At 58.0% G+C, this 20,782-nt stretch overlaps 1 protein-coding gene across 1 annotated transcript; it reads left to right on the forward strand.

Annotated features, from left to right (window-relative positions):
* Positions 1 to 1,503: 1,503 nt before the first annotated feature.
* On the forward strand, positions 1,504 to 20,348 carry DBH (dopamine beta-hydroxylase). Its single transcript, XM_033122120.1, has 12 exons — positions 1,504 to 1,821; positions 4,281 to 4,427; positions 5,633 to 5,890; positions 6,805 to 6,981; positions 7,685 to 7,787; positions 11,318 to 11,484; positions 14,482 to 14,625; positions 15,003 to 15,041; positions 15,612 to 15,671; positions 15,987 to 16,114; positions 16,586 to 16,745; positions 17,721 to 20,348. Exons 1-12 carry the CDS (start codon positions 1,504 to 1,506, stop codon positions 17,850 to 17,852), a joined length of 1,833 nt encoding a protein of 610 aa, XP_032978011.1. The 3' UTR covers positions 17,853 to 20,348.
* The last annotated feature ends 434 nt before the right edge of the window (positions 20,349 to 20,782 follow it).

Below are 20,782 nucleotides of genomic sequence, written 5' to 3' on the forward strand. Positions count from 1 at the left end.
TGTCCCCTCAGCATGACCCTCCCTATGCAGTGGAGGGGGAGGGTCCCCAGGGTCTTTTGTTTCGTCTTTCTTTCTTCTGCCTGGTTTGGCTTTGCAGGACCGCCTGACCTCTGGGAGGCAGACAGCACCACCCACCAGGGCCCGGGGAGGGCTGGAACTTTCTCCAAATTTCATATGCATGCAAACACACCGTCATTCCTTCCTAAAGAACAGAGTTCAGAGCAAAACCAGAGTCCAGCGCAGCCTACTCAAGGCCCATCTTTTGGACTATTCGAGGACTTAAAGTTGGGCACCAGCTGGTGACACGGGCACCAGTTTCTCTTGGTTTCTCCAAAGAGAGAAGGAACAGGAAGAAGAAGGAGGAAACGAGGGAGGGAGGGAGGGAGTCAGGTGCCCGAGGGGAGGGGGCCAAGTTCAGAGCAGGCAGCAATCATGGAAAACTTCCTGGAAGTGGCAGCACGTGTTGAGTCCACTCTGCACAGAGAAGGATGGGCGTGAGCTTAGGTGTGGTGAGACTGACACTCGAGGCTCTCAGCACTGTGAGACTGTGGGAAGGCCCTGTGGTGTGTGGAGAAATGGTGTGATGGGCTGGCTGGCCTGGGAGGGTTCAAATTCAGGCTGGGTCCATTCTTGGCTAGAGGAGGTCATGGGTTTGGGAGCTTTGGAGACAGGGAAGCAGGCCTGTCACGTACACCCCTTTCCTCGCGTCTGTCGCCCACCAGCAAGGCGCCGTACACTGTACCCCTCAGCAACGCATTGCCGAGGCTACTCCCCAGAAATGCGCCCTGCAGTGTTCACCCCCAGCTCTGTGTACCCACTGTGCTATCTGCCCCCGCCCCCCAGCAGTGTACCCACTCCTTCTGGAGCAGCCGTGGTGCCAGCTGGAGCCTGTGGGGAAATAGAGAAGAGACAAAAGTGGGAACAGCAGGCTGTGGAGAGTGTCTAAACACAGGGCCTATTTAGGGGATTGTCTTGTATTTTTAGTTTGAAATTGGCCCACCCGCCAGCATTGTAGAAATGGCTCATTGGGCCGGGCCCAGAGCAGTGCGCTTTCATTGCTCACTCATCACCTTGGAGATAACCTTCGGGTCTCAGTCTGCCCATCCACGGATGGGACAGCATGAGGCCCATCTTGTCAGCTGCAGGGGGACAGGTCAGGAGAGCATGCATGGTGGTCAGCCCAGTGCCTGGCCGGAGGGCATCTGAAAGGCTTTCTGGCTGCAGGAAAGAGCCACTTTCCGGACAGCTCTTCAGAGACAGTTCAGAGGGGACAAACTCAGCCAGTCTGCTTCAATTACCACTGATGATGTCCATGTGTCATTAGTGCCAATTAGGAGAGCAAGGGAGGCAAAGCGTTTGGCCTGAGGCACGAGCTGGTGGGAGGGTCACTGGGACAATTCGATTCCCCACCAGACAAATGTGATTACCGGTGCAGCCTGGACCCACCCGCTCGGAGGGCCAGGGATATAAATGGCCAGGTGGGGCGGCCAAGCTCACCCAGCCATGCAGGTCCCCCGGCCCAGCGTGCGTGAGGCTGCCTCCATGTATGGCACAGCCGTGGCCATCTTCCTGGTCATCCTGGTGGCCGCACTACAGGGTTCCGTCCCCGCCGAGAGCCCCTTCCCCTACCACATCCCCCTGGACCCTGAGGGGACCCTGGAGCTCTCATGGAATGTCAGCTACGTGCAGGAGACGGTTCACTTCCAGCTCCTGGTGCGGGAGTTCAAGGCCGGGGTCCTGTTTGGGATGTCGGACCGCGGTGAGTTGGAGAACGCCGACCTGGTCGTGCTGTGGACCAATGGGGACAGTGCCTACTTTGGGGTAAGTCTTTCCTCCGGCCTCAGCTTGCCCTCCCCAGCCCCCGCAGCTGCCCTTCCTCTTACACCCACCATTCTTAGGAAACTTTTCTCTCGCGACTCTGTTCAGGTTTACTCTGATCTTAGTCAAGCCTATGTCCCAAGCTTGGGTGTCTTGGAGGTGCCAATTCGAGGACAAAATGGGAAACAGATGTCTTCTCTGGTCCTTGACTACACACCCCGAACAACAGGGGCGCCCAAGGAGCATAAACATAGGAAGGACACACACGCCACATAAACACACACTACTCCATGTATGTGCCACCCCCCGAGTGCACATCCCACAGTCTCCACTCGCACAAACAACGTCCAGGGCACCCACACCCTCCCACGCAGGCCTAGTGGTCGCGTGTGACTAAGTACAGCAGCTGGCATGGACATCGGGCCAGGACGCAGCTCTGGCAGGACCAGTGTTTGCACACACAGATGAACTGAGCAGGTGCAGCCCCCCCCCCCCCCCCCAGCCCCCAGGGGTGGAACAAACCCACAGGGCTGATCTCTTGACTCCTTGCCTTCCAATTTTACCCTATTCTTGCCATAAAGGGTGGAGAAAGGGGCATTTTCCTTTCAAACTAGAGGGACTCTGGGGCCACGACAAGCTGAAGGGGGGTCCCGGGATGGGGGCCCCGCACCTGCCCTGAACCACCCCCGCCCCACGCCTTCCTCCCCAGATGGGCCTGGCATCAGGACCTCTCTGGGCATGAACCCCAACTCTCCATAAAAAGACATAGAAAGATTAAACACTTTTTAAAGTTAGATGGCACCTTCTTCACCTGTGACGTGGGGAATGTGCTGGAACGTGGAGTCAGGACAGGTGCAGCTGACTTGGCCGCCAGCTCCGAACGCCCATTCCGTGTTCTCATCAGCAGAGGGAGGGGAATGATCTCTCTCCACTTCTTCGGGGTTTTGTGAGTTGCCAGGAGAGCTGACACTGGCTGATATTTCCGGAACCCAACTGTGCCACACCCGAACCCCTGCAAACTCTGCAGGCGGGTGCTTTGCCCATGTCACAGGTGAGGCAGGAGGCTGGATGAGCTGCAGCATCTGCGTGGGGTCACCCAGGTAGGACAGGTGGGAGCTGGCTGGTTGGGGCTCAGATCTGGCCCCCAGGCTGCCCTGCCTCCCACACGAGGATGCTCAGTGGCTCAGGTGGTCACGGCCAGGAGAGCCCTGGGCAGCCGCCGTTCAGAGACGTCTGTTCGAAGCAGCAGGGCCCCTGTCAGAGTACGCGCTCCTCCTGGGGTTGCGTTTCCCGGCTGCCAAGAGAGCCGAGGCGACTTCACCCTCCTGCAAGATTCATTTGCTCAACAAATTCCTGTGCCAACAAATGTCAGACTTGTTTTTCCTCCTTTAACAATATGTTCAACAAATACATTCTAGCATTCCAGCTCGAGTATCACAGAGGACTTTCTGCCTCCGTTTAAAATTAGTCCTGCAAACCAGCAGTGGCCCCAGCAGGAGCCTTTCTGTGCTGCGTTTCTCTAGGGAAAATTTTGCAAAATCTTGTGCAGGTTTCTTTTTTTCTCAAGGAAATGTAGAAGATAGGCTTTAGCCCTGGAAGGAGGGTTAACAAAAAGTCTTAAGGCCAAGGACCCGTGGGGTTCCTGAGTCAGAACAGAAGCCTGCCCGCTGGGAAAGGCTGGCCCCACGCCAGCCTCCGCCCCAGGCCTTCTTTCCCAACACTGGCCTGAAACCTTCTGGTGCAAGGGAAGCAGCTGGGGGTAGACAAGGGCAGGGGTCAGCCAGACCTGTCAGCTGCCAACATCCTAGGAAAATGCAGCAGGTCTGTTTCCTCCCTAAGCCTCAGTTGACCCTCTGCAAGCAAGGCTAGGACCAGGGTGAGGGAAGAAAGACACCTAGGGCGCCACGTTTAAGGTGGCACTCACTCTCAGGGTTGCACAAGTACATAGTGGGCCCCTGACAGTGAGCGCCACCTTAAACACTGACTGGTGTCTCTGTGGCCTCCCCCAGACCAGCCCCATCTCTCGGTCTCTTCTCTATCTTGTCTCTAAGTCTCCCTCTCCGAGGCTCCATGCGCCATCATGATCCCTCCCTCCGCAGACCAAGGGGAGCAGTGTTTGTCTAAGGCCCCTCCACCCGCCCCCGTTCCCAATCATGGCAACTTCTTAGCAATACAGATTCCTGGGTCCTACCCAGAGGTCTGGGAATCTTCGTGGCTAACCAGCCCTGGGGGTCCTGGCTGGCGTTTGAGAGCCCTACTTTGTGGTCCCAGAGGAAGTGAGAGCAGTTATCCTGTCTCCAGGCAGACACGGAAAGTGGGAGTGAGTGCCTACCCTCGGCCCACGGTCCTGGACCCACAGGCCTGGTGTGTCCTGTCCTACAGAGCCACACGGTGGGCGGACAACTTGTGCTCTGCCCTCCGTCTGGGCGTCTGGTGCTCTGGGCCTGTGCTCATCTCTGCAGGACGCCTGGAGTGACCCGAATGGGCTGATCCACCTGGACTCCCAGCAGGATTACCAGCTGCTGCAGGCACAGAGGACCCCGGAAGGCCTGACCCTGCTCTTCAAAAGGCCCTTTAGCACCTGCGACCCCCGGGACTACCTCATCGAGGTGGGTGGTAGCCGCGTCCCTGGGTTACCATGGGCCTATTGTGCACAGAGGGAAAGCCGAGGAGGGACCAGATGCAGCTGGGGGAGGACACGGCAGTTTGGAGACCAGCTCTGCTCTCAGCCTCTGATCTCCCAGGAACTGCTCTTACTTGACACATAACTGTTTCTAGATGAGGGACCTGCCCCAAAGCCTCTCAATCTGGGAGCGGAATGAGCTTGTTCCCTACTATTTGTCTCCCCCTGGTCGTCATCTTCAGGTGGAATTCTGAAAAGAGCCCAGGAGACCTAGTTTCCCAACCTGGCCCTGCTGCCAACTTGCTGTGCGGCTCAGGGCAGGTCCCATTCTCCTCTGGGCCTCCATTTCCCTGTCTGTAAATTTTGGAGGGGAACTAAATGATCTCTAAGGCCTGACCAGCTCTGCCCAGGCATTCACAGCCACAGTGGAGCCACAAAAAGCCAGGCTTCTCACGCTACTCCAAGACCCCCAGTTAGGGAGAAACAACCCACCTTGCCCTTGGGGACAAAATCCTTTTAACCGTATGGTATGGCAGTGACATAACCATGTGGTATGGCAGTGAGGTGCCAATGGAGGAAACTGAGGCCAGACAGGGGAAGGATGTGCCCAGAGGCTCCTGGCATGGTGGGGCCGAGCTGGCATCAGAAGAGGTGTCTGAGTCCTCGCCCTCCTGCCCCACCTTCCCCGAGGGTGAGGCAAGGGCAGGCAAGGACGGTCTCCGAGAACTTTGCCGGGGGTCCATGTGCACCCAGCTCAGCCTCCGGGCCGGGTGTGGGGGAGGCTCCTGCCTGGAGCTCTGATGCCCTGTACAGAGGGCAGCCAGGGGCCTCCCAGGTTTATGTGGCCATGAATTCAGAGAGCAATTAGCCACCACCACAAACACAAACACATACGTACATCCACCAGTGCTCAGAAAACCCACATGTGGATACAGGTTTACATCCATGGCAGCACCTTGAGAAAGCCAACGCAGCCCCCTTCCTCCCAGAGTCTGTCTAGAACTTTCTATGCCCACGCTGTCCAATACCAATGGGGCTGGTGGCGGTCGTATTGGTCAGTGCAGCTCTGCATGTTCAGTGTCAGGCACGTCACCAGCAGACAAAGGTGGTCAGGGACCTGGCATCCCCTGGGTTACAGAATCTAACTCAGGGGTGCGAGCGGGTGAGCGCCGGGCCCTGTGTTGGCTGCAGGATGGCACCGTCCACCTGGTGTACGGAATCCTGGAGCAGCCGTTCCCGTCGCTGGAGGCCATCAACACTTCGGTCCTGCAGACAGGGCTGCAAAGGGTGCAGTTGCTGAAGCCCAACATCCCCACCCCGGCCCTGCCCTCGGACATGCTCACCATGGAGATCCGCGCCCCTGACGTCCTGGTCCCCGGCCAGGAGACCACCTACTGGTGCTACATCAGTGAACTTCCGGATGGCTTCGCCAGGCACCACATCGTCATGGTATGTAAGGGGGTCCGGGGCCCAGGTCCTGTACCAGCTCTGCCTTCCACCTGGGGCCTCCGTGACACGTCTGGGTCCTGGAGAGCTGTCCATGGTCCTGGTTGAACGAGGTGCCCTGCTATGATCTGAACCCTACGCGCCCCTGAACTTCCTGCAGCCACAAGTCCCCTCTGGTCCCTGTTGCTCTGCTCACACGCCACCTCCCAGGGCTTCTGCACCCCAGCTTCCCAGCCTGGACCAAACGCAACTGATGTCTTGATTTCTGAGTCTTCCTGGGCCTGGAATGGCTTTCATTGAAAAGCAGCTCCACTCAGAACTCAATTGCTCTAAACACCGACCTGGAGATAGGATAGTAAAGATAACAGCTGCTGAATGTCCACCACTTGCCTGACCTGGGGAGGGGAGGTTCCCCCACTCCATCCCCACAGTGGTGCTCAGGCAGCATTAGGGGTTATTGTCCCTGTTCCGAGGGGAGGAAGTGCAGCTGAGTCACACAGCAGGAAATGGCCGGCCTGACTGACACCGCCTCTGGTCCCTGGGCGCAGGCTCAGCCTCGGGGCAGCTCTTGTGGCGTTGTCCAGCCACTGCCATGTTCATGCAACGACAGCTGCCTTCCTGTCCCCACCGGGTCAGGAAATTCCTGACTTGCCTGGTCCTCATTTCCTTCGCTTGGAGCTCTTCACGGGCTTCTGGCAGATTCTGCCTGGTTCCAGGTTGGTGACTCTACCCTCAGACCGCTGAGCCCCAGAAGCACCCCTGGAAATGGCCTTGCTCAACCCCTCCCCCCATTTTACAGATGGGCAAGCAGAGGCCCGTGGAAGGGAGCTGCTGGGCCAGAGGCCCCCCCAGTGGGGGTGAGCAGCCGGGTGGGCGGGTATTTGCTGCCCAGGCTCAGTGTGCCCTCCGCCCCGCAGTACGAGCCCATCGTCACCAAGGGCAACGAGGCCATTGTGCACCACATGGAGATCTTCCAGTGTGCCGCCGAGTTCGACAGCGTCCCCCGCTTCAGCGGGCCCTGCGACTCCAAGATGAAGCCCGACCGCCTCAACTACTGTCGCCACGTGCTGGCCGCCTGGGCCCTGGGTGCCAAGGTGCATGCCCTGTGCTCCCGTGTCTCCTCCCGGGCCTCCTCCAGGGTCTTTGGGGGCTCCCGTTCCTCCATACCTCTGTGTTCCCCACTTCTCTATTTGAAAGGCCCCAAAAAGGGGCACTGGGGGTGCTCATGAGACCACCAGAGAGGGCCCACATCCAAACACCCTCCAGCAGTCTATACGTTGCCTGCATTTCACCTCTCTTGAGCCAGGAAGGCTTTTTCCAGCCTTTGTTACTTTTCTATAAAAATGCAAAAGCCCCATGAGCTATGTTCTTCACGGTACTGATCTCGTGTCCCCACTGGACTTGGAGGGGTTTGTGCACAGAGTGGTCCTGGGCTGGCTGGTGGCGGGGCCTCCCTGAGTGATGTCGTGGGGTTTTCCTCAGCTTCCTCCGTGTCCAGAGGAGGCTGGGCAGGGCTGTCCAGGGTCTCGGGCGGTCGGCGGGCCCAGGGGCACCAGAGCCCCGACTCCCTGACCCCAAGTCCAATAAAAACAGCCACGTGGACTCGTGATGAACTGCCTGTCAGCAGAACAGCATCATTCTAATTCCGCTGTCCCCCAAAACCCCACTGCAGCTCAGGCCCCAACAGTTGCATGGGTTTACCCCAACTCCTGTCCAGGAACCCCATCGTGACACCCTGGCCGGTCTGCCGGGCTGTGGTACCTGACGCCTGACATCCCTCCCTCCTGCTCCCTGCAGGCCTTCTACTATCCAGAGGAAGCTGGCCTTGCTTTTGGGGGTCCTGGCTCCTCCAGATTTCTCCGCCTGGAGGTTCATTACCACAATCCGCTGAAGATACAAGGTAGGGAGCTCCGAGAGCTGTTTTCCAGGCCCCGCCTCTGTTCTCCCCTTGGAAACGCTTCAACTCAGCCATATCGAGTCAGGAGGATAATCGGGGTGTCTGTTCAGCCCTGGACTCCTCCCCAGCGTCTAGCCTCCTAGTTGTATATCCCACTGCGGCACGCACCCCTCTCGCGTCTCTCGTTCACTATCCATCCATCTCCCATGACTGCAGTGGCTCCCAGGCAGGGCCTTATCGGGCTGGCTTAGCACCCCCGACACCTCCTTCCTCAAACACCAGCTCCGTGGACATGGTGCTGTCCCAGGTATCAGCCCCTGGGAAATGCAGGTAGAGGTTTCTGCCCATTTTGCAGATGAGGACATTAAGGCCCAGAATGAAGGGACCCCACCAGGGCCATGTAATGAGTAGGGATTCTGGGAGCCAGAGGTCTGGCTCTGGCCTGCGTCCACAGTCTCCGTTGTGCAGCCTGGCAATGACCCAGGCAAGGCTGCTCTGACTGCAAAGCTTCAAGGAATCGCTTAGATGTTGGCTCTGTCTGACGAAACGCGGCCCACCCCCTCCTCCCCACACGCTATCCTCACTTTGTGGCACCAGCCAGGGCAGGAAGCTAGTGTTCCATGTGCCACTTTCCTCGGAAGTCTAACTTCTGAGTCTGCTCAGACCAGGAGCCACGCCTCATCCCAGACTGGGTGACCTGCCAGCACCCAGGCATGGTGGCTCTGCCCTCCCAGAACAGACTGAGCCAGGACAGGGCGGCTGGTAGCATGGCGGGATGCAGGCCATTTCAGAGCCAGCATGGTCTCTGCCTAGCACCCACCTTCCAATGGCCTGACTGATGGAGGCACAGCTCCCAGGACTGTCCTCAGGGCAAGTTGTCCCCTGGCCCCATTGGGGACGTTTCTGGCTATGAGCTTTCCTCCAGCTTCTCAAAACACATCACAACAGAGCAAACGTGTGCCTCGAGTGTGAGTGTGCGTACGGGATTCTCTCCGCGCGTGTTTTTGTGTCAGGGTCGGCTCCTTTCCCTGACCCTCAGCAGTGGCACGAGCAGTTGGAAAGGCATCTGACGTCACCCTGGATCCAGCGGGGCAGTGTTGGGATTGATTGGTGATGTCTGCCCAGGTGCAGGTTCTCAGGTTTCCGGTTTGAGTTTGTACCCAACTCACCACTCAATGGGCACAAATCCTCAGGCCCCATGTGCTGCAGGGTAGCGATCTCGGTCCCCAGTTTACCACGCCGACCTTAGGTCCAACAAAGTGACTTGGCCTGCCAGTCACCAGACAGAAACTGAAAGGCCTGAGTGAACTGTTGGTTCCGGACTGCGTGTCCTGCCTGCAGTGTAGGGGAGGGCAAGCGAGCTGGGCCGGCAGTGGGGGCTGCTGGGTCACCCTGTGCCTGAAGGTGGACAACCAGAGTCAGTCTGTAGGACGGAGATGCCCGTTGATGCCGTATCAAAAACTGAAACTATTTTCCTGTTTCACCAGCATCTCCCACCGTATGTAGCCACATAGGCTTCTTCCCTCTCACGCTCTCTTAAAAAAAAAAAAAAAAAAAAAAAGACATTTACTTTCACTTGTGTAACAGGAGCAGACGTAGCCTGCGAGGTAAGATTATCAGCTCCAGGCTGGCTCCCAGCCAGTCCTTCCGTAGCCGCATGACCCTGGGTGGGTGACCGTCCCCTGGCCATGTTTGCTCACCTCCCACAGCTCTATTGAGGCTGGAAAACCTCATGCACGTAACACTCCCACCTGGAGGTGGGTACCAGGCTGTGCACAACCCGTGGCTGCCAGGGATTTTCTTCCTGGCGACATAACTGACACTTCGTGGTGCCGCTGGAATTATCTAGCATGGACAGAGAAAGGCATAAGTCAACTTGGGCCTTAGCATGATACAGGATTTACTGCTCATTTAAAACCGGAAAGCAGATAGATTGTTCAAAACTCCGTATGCGTCAGGGAAGTCTGTCTTTTCCTGATTATCTGGTTGTATTTATGGACTCTTTGCTAAATATAAGGACACTCCTGTCACTTCACAAATCTGTAGATAGGCTGCTTTTCTATAAATATCAAAATTCCACAATTATTTCATTATTTAATCTCCATCTGAATTTGGACCAATTGCATCTCCCTTTTTATTGTTATCCACTGATGCTGTCAGCCCAGGGATATAGAGGCTGTGAGCTTGGCCATTGCAGGGGAGTGGGGAGTAGGGAGGGAGGGAGGCAGAGGCAAGAGGGGGTGTTCTTGGCTCCACCTCAGAGCAAATGGGCAGGGAGCCACTGGGCACCCCAACCACACCCTGGGCTCCGATCCCAGTTCAGTCTTTTCCCAGACCTGCGATCTTGCACAGGGTCTGAGCCTCAGTTTCCTCATCTGTAAATTGGGTACGATGATTCTTTGGTTACCCGGGCTCTCATACCCACCTCCCAGCCCCACTATACACTCCGAGGGGTTGGGCCACGTCCATGTCTCCCCCAAGTGATTCACCCGAAGTACTCAGGGCCTCATCACTGACCCACTCCAGGCAGGGGTAGGGCAGGGGAACGGCGACTAAAGGCCACATGGTTGTGTGCCCGTGGGTGCCAGCATCCCTGGGCTTCTGACCCTCAGCTTCATATGACCGCTCGGAGGCTGGCGGGGAGTTTCATGAACTCTCCAATTAGCAACGGCAAGAAGAGCGGGCAGGTGTGGCTGGGCGGTGATGGGCAGAAGCACTGAATTCTCCTTGGCTTTGAGCTGAGGCCCAGAGACGGAGAGCAACTTGCCTGAGAGCACACAGCACACTGTTGGCCAAGTGGGGCCCAGACCGTGGGTGAGCCAGGAGGCTGAACCCTTAATGCTGTGCTTCTCCGGGGGTCCAGCTCCTGCTCACGTTTTCCTGAGATGCCTACTCAGTCAGTGTACGCGCTGGGGCTGCCTGGGTCCCGCGGGACAGTAGTCACAGGAGTGAAGTGGGAAGTCTCAGAAAGGAGGCACCTTAAGCATTCCTGGTCGACTTCAGTGGACGGGTACACTCTCGCTTGCCCATCTTTGACGAGTGGGCCAACGGACACAGTTCCACGGTCTCCTCTTTGCCCAAACCTCACCGTAGGTCATCCTGCAGGCCCATGCCAGTGTAGAGTCCTTTGAACATGGGGGAAGACCATCAAAACCCTCGCCAAGCCTCTGAGGTGTGTGCGGGCTTCGCAAGTCTACGGCAGCCGTCTCACCCCACGTGACTCAGCACGATTTTAGTTAGCTGCCTTTATCAAGTCTCCCCAAAGCCCTCAACTCAGTTTCCACAGAAACCACGGCTCTTTCTTGCCACGTGGGTATTGCACGGTGTGCGTTCAGGGAGTCTGTGACAGCCCTGGCAGCGTGTCTGCCTGGCACCATCAGGTGTGGGGACAAGGCCGCGGGCTCTTGGTACACACCGCAGGTGGGAGCAGGGTGGGGTGACCGGTGTGGCCTCCTGGCTGAGGGCGGCTGGGGGTCAGTCTGCCGGGGTCAGGGAAAGGGAGGGCTTTTGCTCACCCGCTTACCATCTCCCAGGCCGGCGTGACTCCTCGGGCATCCGTCTGTACTACACGGCCACTCTGCGGCGTTTCAATGCGGGGATCATGGAGCTGGGCCTGGTGTACACGCCCGTGATGGCCGTGCCCCCGCAGGAGATGGCCTTTGTCCTCACAGGCTACTGCACGGACAAGTGCACCCAGATGGTGAGTGGGGCTGCCTGGACCGCCGTGGTCCCCCTGCTGATGCCCTACAGGGGGTGGCCAAGGAAGGGCGGTGAGTGGCTTGGATTTCTCCACCCCTAGATCCCTCTGCAGCTTCACCAGGGCCTCTCTCCTTTCTGTGCACAGAGGAGACTTCCGCGGGCCGGTGTGCACCTGCACCCCTCCCGCAATGACCAGGCGCCCACGTATCCACACCACGTGCCAGCACTTCCAGATGCTGCATTTTAAAACATGCGCTCATGCCATGAGTAAGATAGACATGCATTCACCACCAAAAATGCAGGCAGGGCGGCTCACGATAAAGCCCCCTGGCCCAGTACCTTCTCCCTGAGAGAACCACTCAGTGGCTCTTCTGTGTCCTTCCAGACTTCTCTCCTACATGTTTCTGCATGCCCTCACACGTGGCGTGTTCAGAAACAAAGTGGTGAACTGTCCTGTGACTTGCCTTTTCCCTGCTTCTTAGCACCGCACAGCCTGGGTTTCACTGTGGACTTCACTGGGGCGGACCAAGCGAGGCCAGTGAGGTGCCCAGGGCGGAAAAAGCCAGGGAGCCCCGGTTCTTGGGACCATGGGATGGCAGGCCAGCACTGAGACCCGGAGCACACAGTGGGGGGCCCAGCTTTCGGGGGAGTAGAATTGACCCCCAAACCCTGTGCCCTCAGGGTCCGCTTGCCTCACCCAGCTCCGGCCTGTGCTAAACTGTCCCCTAGTCAGCGGTGCCCAGGACACTGTCGACTTGTTCCAGAGGGGAAGAAGTTTGCAGGGAAGACCTGTGCACATGGGAAAACATTCTTCAGCCCGATTCCTAGACGTGAAGTTACCCACACAGAGGCTGGAGCTTTAATTTGAATTAATTTGGCAAAACGCTCCCCCCAAAGCCCGTTCCCACGCAGTACGAGAGGGTGCCCAGTTCCCAGACTTTCCCACCCACGAAGTTATCAATATTTTAACTATTTTCTCAGTTAGTGGGGAGAGGAACATTGCACTGCCATTCAGTGTGAATCTCGCCGACTGTCTGTAGAATTTGAAGATGTTTCATCTGTTGGCCATTTGCTCTTTTCTGTGACTGTTTCTAACCTCGGTCCAGTTGTTCTCATGGGTTGTTTGCCTTGCTATTGGTTCAAGTTCTTTCTATATTATGTGGCTGATATTTCAGCATCTGGTGTGAATGTTGGCTTCTCAGAAAGGCCTGCAAGGTAAGTGTCACCACCCCATTCCACAGACGAGGAGACTGAGGCTTGCCGGGTCTCAGTGCCAGCAGTAGGGCTGTCCGCCTTCCAAGCGGTGCCACTGCAGCGGACAGTTTCGTGGTGTGGCTTGCAGTGGGTCTGCCTTCTCATGGGTTCCCTGAACTTCCAGGTCCTCTGACCACTAGGCAAGCAGAGTGTCCTCAAGCTGAAGGGTGACAGCTGTCAGACTATGCAGTACACGTTTGGTCCTGCGGTACATCAGCTCCTTTGGTCTGAGACGAGGGGTGAGAGATCGTAACCACACCCAGCATCTGACATGCTCTCCCGTGCCCCCAGAATTCCCATCAGTGACATATTTTGCTGTGTGAAAAGCCCCCAGACCTGAGCCTGGGGCTGGGGAGTGACCTCCTCGGAGCTCTCCACCCGGAGAGAGTGTCTCCAGGCCAAGTTAGGGCCTGTTGCAGGGACCCAGGTCAGCGAACCTGCCTTCTCTTACCAGAGTTTCCAAATACTTTACGGCAGGAAGATGAAAAGAACTGTTTTCTCTTCTTCCCCTTCCACAGCACGTTTTTTCAGACGTTGCATTTGTGTGGAATAGTCATTGAAGGGACTCCTCTCTGTTAGCAGATCACCGAGGGGCATACATTCTGCATTCAGTCTGGCGTGCTCTAGATTTTTGTCCCGCTAGACAAGCCAAGGAAAAGCGTCGTGTTTCAGACCACAGCCCCCGGACAGCACATCCTCTCCACCCATCAGCGAATCTCTGGGCCAGCTGTTGGCCTCTGGAACTCAGGGCCCAGTGTGTTAGTAGGGGGGCCCAAGTGGCACAAATGTGGCCGTAAGGTTTCCCAGGCAGCAAATCATTGCAAGGGGGCAAAAAGCTATCGCTAATGACAAGGGCAGGGACCGTAGCTGGTGGAGGGCAGGACAGAAAGCACCTAGGTGATGAGGTGACCTGCAGGAAACACAGCAGTACCAGGGACGGCCTGCGCTGCCGGCAGTGTAGACGAAACAGAGCAGAACGCGGGGGTGCATGGTCAGGGAGCTAAGCGAGTTGTGAAGAAAGCGCTGCGGCGTGTAATCCATTTTAGGAAACGTTCTATCTAAACAGAGTTAACATTAGGTTGGGGAAAACGTCCGTTGTCTGGAAAATTCCCTGACGCCCTAACAGCAAAGCGAGGTGTCTGGATGGCAGGGCTGGCCTGCTTCTTCTGTGTTGCCAGCTGCCAGCTCTGGTGGCCAGGGCTACAGCTAGAATGCGAGGGGATTGACGGCAGGGGAAGGCTGCCCGGCGATCGTGCAGGGGAAGCGAGGTCACGCTGAGGGGCAGCGGGGGCCTGCATCGCAGGATGGGGCGACCCAGCACTGTGCCCACCAGACATGAGCCTGCAGAGCAAGGAGCCAGGCTGTGCTCACCTTGGCAGCCCCTGCCCACAGTCGCTCGCCTTAAGGTCTTTGAATGAACACAGAATAAACTATCGGCCTCCAGGGGCTCAAGACAGGCCTGAGGGGAAGCCACCCACAGCTGAAGGAGCCTTCGGGCTCCGGGCCTGGTAGCTGCGAGGGAAGAGCTGGGTGGTGTCGCTCTTAGGGATAGCTCATTTCCTCTAAGTTTTCTAACGGGGATTTAATTGATGGGGAGAAAGACGAGGCCCAGGACCGCAGTGTCCTAGGGAAGCAGACTCACTCAGGCATTGCTGCCCCGGGGCCCACGGTCGGTGCCGGCAACCAGCGGAGCGGAGCGCAGGGTTCCCCATGTGGCCCAGCCCTGCCTCCCCCGACCCCGCAGGCCCTGCCTCCCTCGGGAATCCACATCTTCGCCTCTCAGCTCCACACACACCTGACGGGGAGGAAGGTGGTCACCGTGCTGGCCCGGGACGGCAGGGAGAGGCAGATAGTGAACAGGGACGACCACTACAGCCCTCACTTCCAGGTAGGGACCCTCCCACACGCGGGCCTGCGTGACCCCTCTCCCAACAGCCACAGCAGCACCCCAGGGCCGGGTTTCCTTCTCCTGGGCCAGGCCTAGATACCCAACAAGGTGCACAGTGGCCCGCCCGTCCCCCTTGAGGATTTAATCTAACGGAGGGACTCTGGTGGGTGGCTGATTGCGGGATTTGGGGGACCCAAGCAGACCAGTAACCTCTGTCTTGGAAACCACCACCTTGTTCTAATCCCTTCCTGGCAGAGGCCAAACAGCCAGTCCTGGCTTCGCCCAAGGGGCTGGGACAAACTGACACCCCAGAGGGCCGGGGAGGTGGCTGGAGTTGGGTCAGCAGCTCTCTGAAGTCCCCCCTTCTCTCCACCCAGGAGATCCGCATGTTGAAGAAGGTTGTGTCTGTCCACCCGGTGAGTGCCCGGTCAGGGCTGGGAGTGCCGTCCCCAGAGGGCAGAGTCAGAAAGTGATGGCGGTGGGGACCGGCAGGGACCGTGCAAAGGGCTTCTACAACCACGTCCGTTCAGGGCAAGGGCTGGACTGTCCCACGGTGAGACGCTCCAGCACTTCACAGACACACCTCAAAGGCGTCGGGACCAGACGGCATTCCGGGTGACGTGCATCCGTGCATCCGCCCGCCTGGTCAGCTGACCACAAAGCCCGAGAGCTTTAGGGAGAGATGAGGGCATGGAAGTCACCGGTGGGGCTTCTAATCATGCAGAAGGGGAACCCTAGGCCAGGTGGGGCTTTCCTAAGTCCACTGAGGGCTAAGACATGACCAACCAGTCCGCATGACCACTAGCCAGCCTGCCCGTGGTCCGTGTATTAAGGGACCTCAGAAGCTGATGAGTAGTCCCTCCCTGGGGACACAAATTGTAATCGTCACAGCTGGGCTCCTCAGTAATGATTGATGGAACAGGCCCAGAGCAGCTGTTCCCCAGGTGGGCAGGTGCTGATGGGTGTCTGTCGGCTTGGTTCTGCAGGGAGATGTGCTCATTACTTCCTGTACATACAACACGGAGGACAGGACGCTGGCCACCGTGGTAAGTCACCCTGGCTTCCCCGTCGCCTGCCTGGGGCCCCGGGGCTTCTGGTTCAGGACTGTCTATACTTTCATGAGGACAAGTCTTAATTCCTCACCGAGCGTGTAGGCTGCTGGAGGGTAGGGGGGCGCCTCCCTCTTTCATTCACTAGACCAGCCGTTCTCACAGTGTGGCTGGAGAATGCAGAGCTCCGCGTGGCACCATTTGATTGATGAATGAATGAGTGAATGCACTGAACAAATGGAAGCGCTAAAGCCGACGATCGTGTCTGCGTGTACAGGGCCGGTGCTGACCGTCCTCTTCTCCGTCTCCCAGGGCGGCTTTGGCATCCTACAAGAGATGTGTGTCAACTACGTGCACTACTACCCCCAGACACCGCTGGAGCTCTGCAAGAGCGCCGTGGACACTGGCTTCCTGCAGAAGTATTTCCACCTCGTGAACAGGTGATGGCTCCAGGGAGTGTGCCCGCTTGTGCTGTCTGTCCCCTGGCATGGCAGGGGAGCCCCAACAAAGAAACTCCCAGGCTCTGTTAGGCGGCTGGGTGGAAGTGAGGGATGCAGGGCGGGTTCTCAGAGCAGGATGAGCATGCGTGTGGCAACCGTACCTCCACCGTCCCCAGAGGAGCCTGTGGCAGGCATCACTAGTCGATCCCCCACACGCGTCTCCTGCCAAGTTTAGACTTGGCCTGAGAAGCACCCTCAACCCAGCCCTGGAGCGGCCATTCCCAGGTAGCGCGAGAGATGAAGCCTACTAGCCATCTCTGGTGTGGAGGCAGGGCCAAGAAACCTGTTAGGAAGCTCTGTGGAGGCAGCGGGCTGAGGGCCACTCTGGGGACCCCACCCCGTCTGCATGGAGGTGTCACCTGTGCCCTGCTGGGCTCCTCTCCCATCTGGGCTGTTCCTTCCCCCTGCCAGGTTCAACAGTGAGGAGGTCTGCACCTGCCCTCAGGCCTCCGTGCCCGAGCAGTTTGCTTCTGTCCCCTGGAACTCCTTCAACCGCGACGTCCTCAAGGCCCTGTATGACTTCGCCCCCATCTCCATGCACTGCAACAAGTCCTCGGCCGTCCGCTTCCAGGTATGCCGCCCGGTGGGTGTGTTGGGGGCACACACAGTGGGGCAGGTGGGCAACCCTCAGCCACACCCTCAGCCTTTCCTGGGTGCCCAGTGGCAACCCCTGCAGCTGCCCACGCCTCTGTGCCCACATCAGCCCAGCTTCCGCAGACGCCCGGTGTGAGGTGACAGGGCTTCCCTCCGAGGAGCTGGCAGGAAGCACTCACACGAAACAATCAGAGAACTCAGCTAGTGACAGACAGGCCGACAGACAGACTGCCCGCAGAGGGAGAAACCCATAGCACCCACACGGGCAGGCAGGTACCCTCTCCTGGGCGCCATGACGGGACCGATCTCGGTGGTACGAGCAGGGTGCCAGCAACCTCCCCCGGAGCCTAAAAATAAAGTGCGGGGGAGGGGCAGGTGAGAAACCAAACAGCCTGAAACTGGGAGCTGGTTTGCCTCCTTATCTGAGACACACGGGGATTCAAAGGCAGCTCATTTATCCCCCAGGAGCTGCCTGTGGGAGGCAGGGCGGCTGAGGTAGACAGTGAAGGCTCTGCAAATCCAGGAGGCAGATTTCCTGGGAGCGTTCAGGAGCCGGATTAATTGCTAACTCAAACATTTCCAGCCCCAAGGGAAAGGCTGATACTGGCTCTTCTGAGAGTAGCGTGGGGTGGGCACTTGATGTGGTTGCAAACATGGCGTTTGACTCAACCTCGTGGGGAGAAATGGCTAAAACCTCATCCTGTACCGAGACTTTGACTGCTTTGTTCGGGTGAAGACTGAAGTGAGGGTGGGCAGGGAGCTGGACGGGCCAGGGTGACCTCCAGGTAAGGACACCCAAGTAGCCACCGGGGGGCAGGGGAGGGTGAGTTTGATTTGGGACAAGGTGAGTTTGAGGGCAAGAACCCAAGAGGCCATAGGGAAAAGTGGCTGGGGAGGTAGCACCCTGTTTTGCCCCTCCAGCCTCAGTTTACCTCCTGGTCCTTCCTTGCAGGGTGAATGGAGTCTGCAGCCCCTGCCGGAGATCATTTCCAAACTGGAAGAGCCCGCCCCTCGGTGCCCAGCCAGCCGGGGTCCGAGCTCCGGTGGGCCCACCATGGTCAGCATTGGTGGGGGCAAAGGTTGAGTGGGGACCGTCTCCTTGCTCCCCCTTCCATGCCGTTCCTGTGGGCTCATGCCAGCTCTGTGCACCCGAACTCTCTGAAGACCCCCATGAAACAGCTCTGTGTGCCCAGGACAAAGGGGCTGGCCGATGCCCTGTCCTGAGACCACGGCCCTTTCCAGCATTCTCCCCCTGCATGGCCAAGAGGATCCCGAGACAGCTCCCAGTTTACCCACCAGGACTGCGTGGACCAAGACCCCCTCCACAGCCTTTCGACGAAGTGAAAGGATAACCCAGCTCGGTGGTCTAGAGTCCAGTATCCCAAAAGCCCTGCTTATCTTGCTAGGAGGGGCCAGTCCTCCGGGGACAAGCCACGCGTGGCTGTGGGCAGACTCACCCCACGTCCCCAGCCCCTACTGATGGAGAATTGTGCTGCTGTGTGCTGGGTGTACACACTAAACATTTCCCTGCAGAGTGGCTCGTTCGTCACTGTGGGTGGCTTCCCTGCCCACGGAGGCAGGACAAGCCATTTAGCTGGTTAGAGACTTGCCTGGGAAATTGCTCCGTTGCAGGGTAAATAGATATTTTCACCCACCTAAAGGGAAACGCTCCCAACAACTCTCGCCACCACCAAAGATGAGATGGCAAAGATCCAGGAGAGCATTAGGGCGCCAGCTCAGGGGAAGTGGAGTTAGTAGCCCAGGTTCCTGTGTCCTCCGTGGAACAAGCAGTTAACAGCCGCAGGCATCGAACCCACGTTAGAAGCCCATGCCGCCTTGCAGTGCACGTGTGACTTAGGCAGACCATTTCACCCCCTGCCCCTCAGTTTTCTCCTCTGTAAAATGGGGCCAGTGTGATGCCGGCTAGCGAGACGGTAAAGCCCCCACACAGGGTGGCCCCCAGTGAAAGCTAACAGGGTGGCCTTGCTCCCACGAGAGAAAGTCTTGTCTGAGCACCCTCCCTGAGCGGGAGCGGGAACGTGTCTCACACTTCCCGGTCAGTCTCCACCTTCCTCCCCTCTGAGCTGCCTCCCATTTAAGGCCAAGTTCGGCTCTCTGGTGGTTTCTGCAGGGAGTAACAGAGGAGGCTGTGTTCAGCCAGTTCAGCAAAAACTCTGCACAGCCTCTGGGGGAGAGAGAGGGTGATGGATGGGCCTTCGCGTTTCCCCCACCCGCCGCCCCGCTTTACACCCCAACAGACGTCAGCTAAGTGGCTGCTTCTCCTTCTGCGAACCACTTCATTACAGATGGGAACAAACGGGCCCATACGCTCTGCACTGCATCGTATAAATCATGGCTTCCCGCACCGTAAGTCACAGGACGCGATCGCTGTCAAATGCCAGGTCCCGGCAGAGGCTGGAGAGCCGGCCGGCCCTCCGTCATTTTTATAGCCTCGGATGACAGCGGAGGAGAGGCCTCTCCCAGGCTCAGGAGGGTGGCCTGGAGCATCCCAGCCTCTGGCCTTGGTCTTCTGGCCCAAGAAGACCCCTTCCCTCTGATCATCGGTCTGCCGGGCCAGACAGGGGTCCTGGTCAGCCAGCACCCTGGGAGACACCGCAGGCAAGCCTGCCTCATACCACCGACCTCTTGCTGGCCATCACCCTTTTGTCCCCAAACACCCAAGAGGCACTTGTGGCAGTTCAGTCTCATTGACGGGGGAATCAAGATTCACGGAGGAGAAATGGCTTGCCCAGAGTCCCCTGGAGGAATAGTGGTGATGCGAAATCACAGCCAGTTCCAGAAACTTCCACCATCCACAGTGAACACCCCCCCACACACACACACTTTGCTCAGTTTCACACTCCCAGGCTGGACCTTCTCTCCCTCCTGAGCGCAGCCTGTTGGGCTCCTACAGAGACCCCTGCTTGAGCCCCGCCCCACCCATCTCCTGGCTCCGACAGCGACCGTCCTCCCTGGATTATTATACCCAATTCTATTGATAAAGCTGCCACCACACACACTGGTTCTGTGACAACACTCTTAATGAACCCACGACCTGGGGGCTGTTTCTGCTCCCACTGACAGATGGGGAAACTGAGGCTTAGGGACCTAAAGTTAGGTGCCGAGATTCCAGAGGGAGTCGTGGAGCCCAGAAGTAGCCCCGGGTCTGCTTGCAAAGTCTGGGCTGCCTACCTCCATGTCCTCACTTAGGAAGCAGACACGCTCCCTGGCCCTTGTGACAAGGGCACCTGGGGAAACACTTTATTACCTGAAACTATTGTCAGGGTGAGGGGCTACCTTGACCAAGAGTTTCATGACTCTCCCGGCTCCCCAGTCTTCTGACCAATTGGGGTGGTGGAAAGAGCCAGGTGGGGGTGTGGGCTCCCATTCCTCCCTCTGCTGTGTGGTTCTGGGAAATTGGCTTTCCCTCTCTGGACCTCCATCTCCTCATCTGCCCATTGAGGAGAAGGTTCCCCAGCTTCCTGGGAACAGGGGCTGCGAGGATGTCAAGATCCATCAGCTGTGAGTCCCAGGCCGAAGTGTGCTATGCAGGATCAATGTGGAGAGGGCCAGGGAGCTGGGGGTGGAGGGTTCCCGGGCTTCAGGGTCCAGCCAGAGCAGGGGTGTCTGCCTGAGCTGGTGCCTGGATGCGCCAGGGTCGTGCTGTCCAGTGGCCATTAGCCTCGAGTGGCTATTTAAGCTTAGTTTTAAATGAATTAAAATGAAACATTCAGATTCTTGGCCACACCTGCCGTATTTCAAACTCTCCGTAGCTACATGGGGTCCACGGCCACTGCACTGGACACCGCGGGCGTACAGCATTTGCATAATGGGCAGCGTGGGCCCAGGGCCGTGGGTCCACACGGCACCAGCTTAGCCGAGTTCCACAGGTCCTTGGCGCTGAGCACGTCCCCCCTGCGCCCCCAAACAGGCTGCAGTGGGCCCGACTCTGGCTGGCTCTGGACAGAGCATCTGGACCACTCCAGGGTGCAGGGTTTCCACGGGGCCATTTTG

This window comes from Rhinolophus ferrumequinum, chromosome 12, assembly GCF_004115265.2.
Source record: "Rhinolophus ferrumequinum isolate MPI-CBG mRhiFer1 chromosome 12, mRhiFer1_v1.p, whole genome shotgun sequence".
NCBI lineage: Eukaryota > Metazoa > Chordata > Mammalia > Chiroptera > Rhinolophidae > Rhinolophus > Rhinolophus ferrumequinum.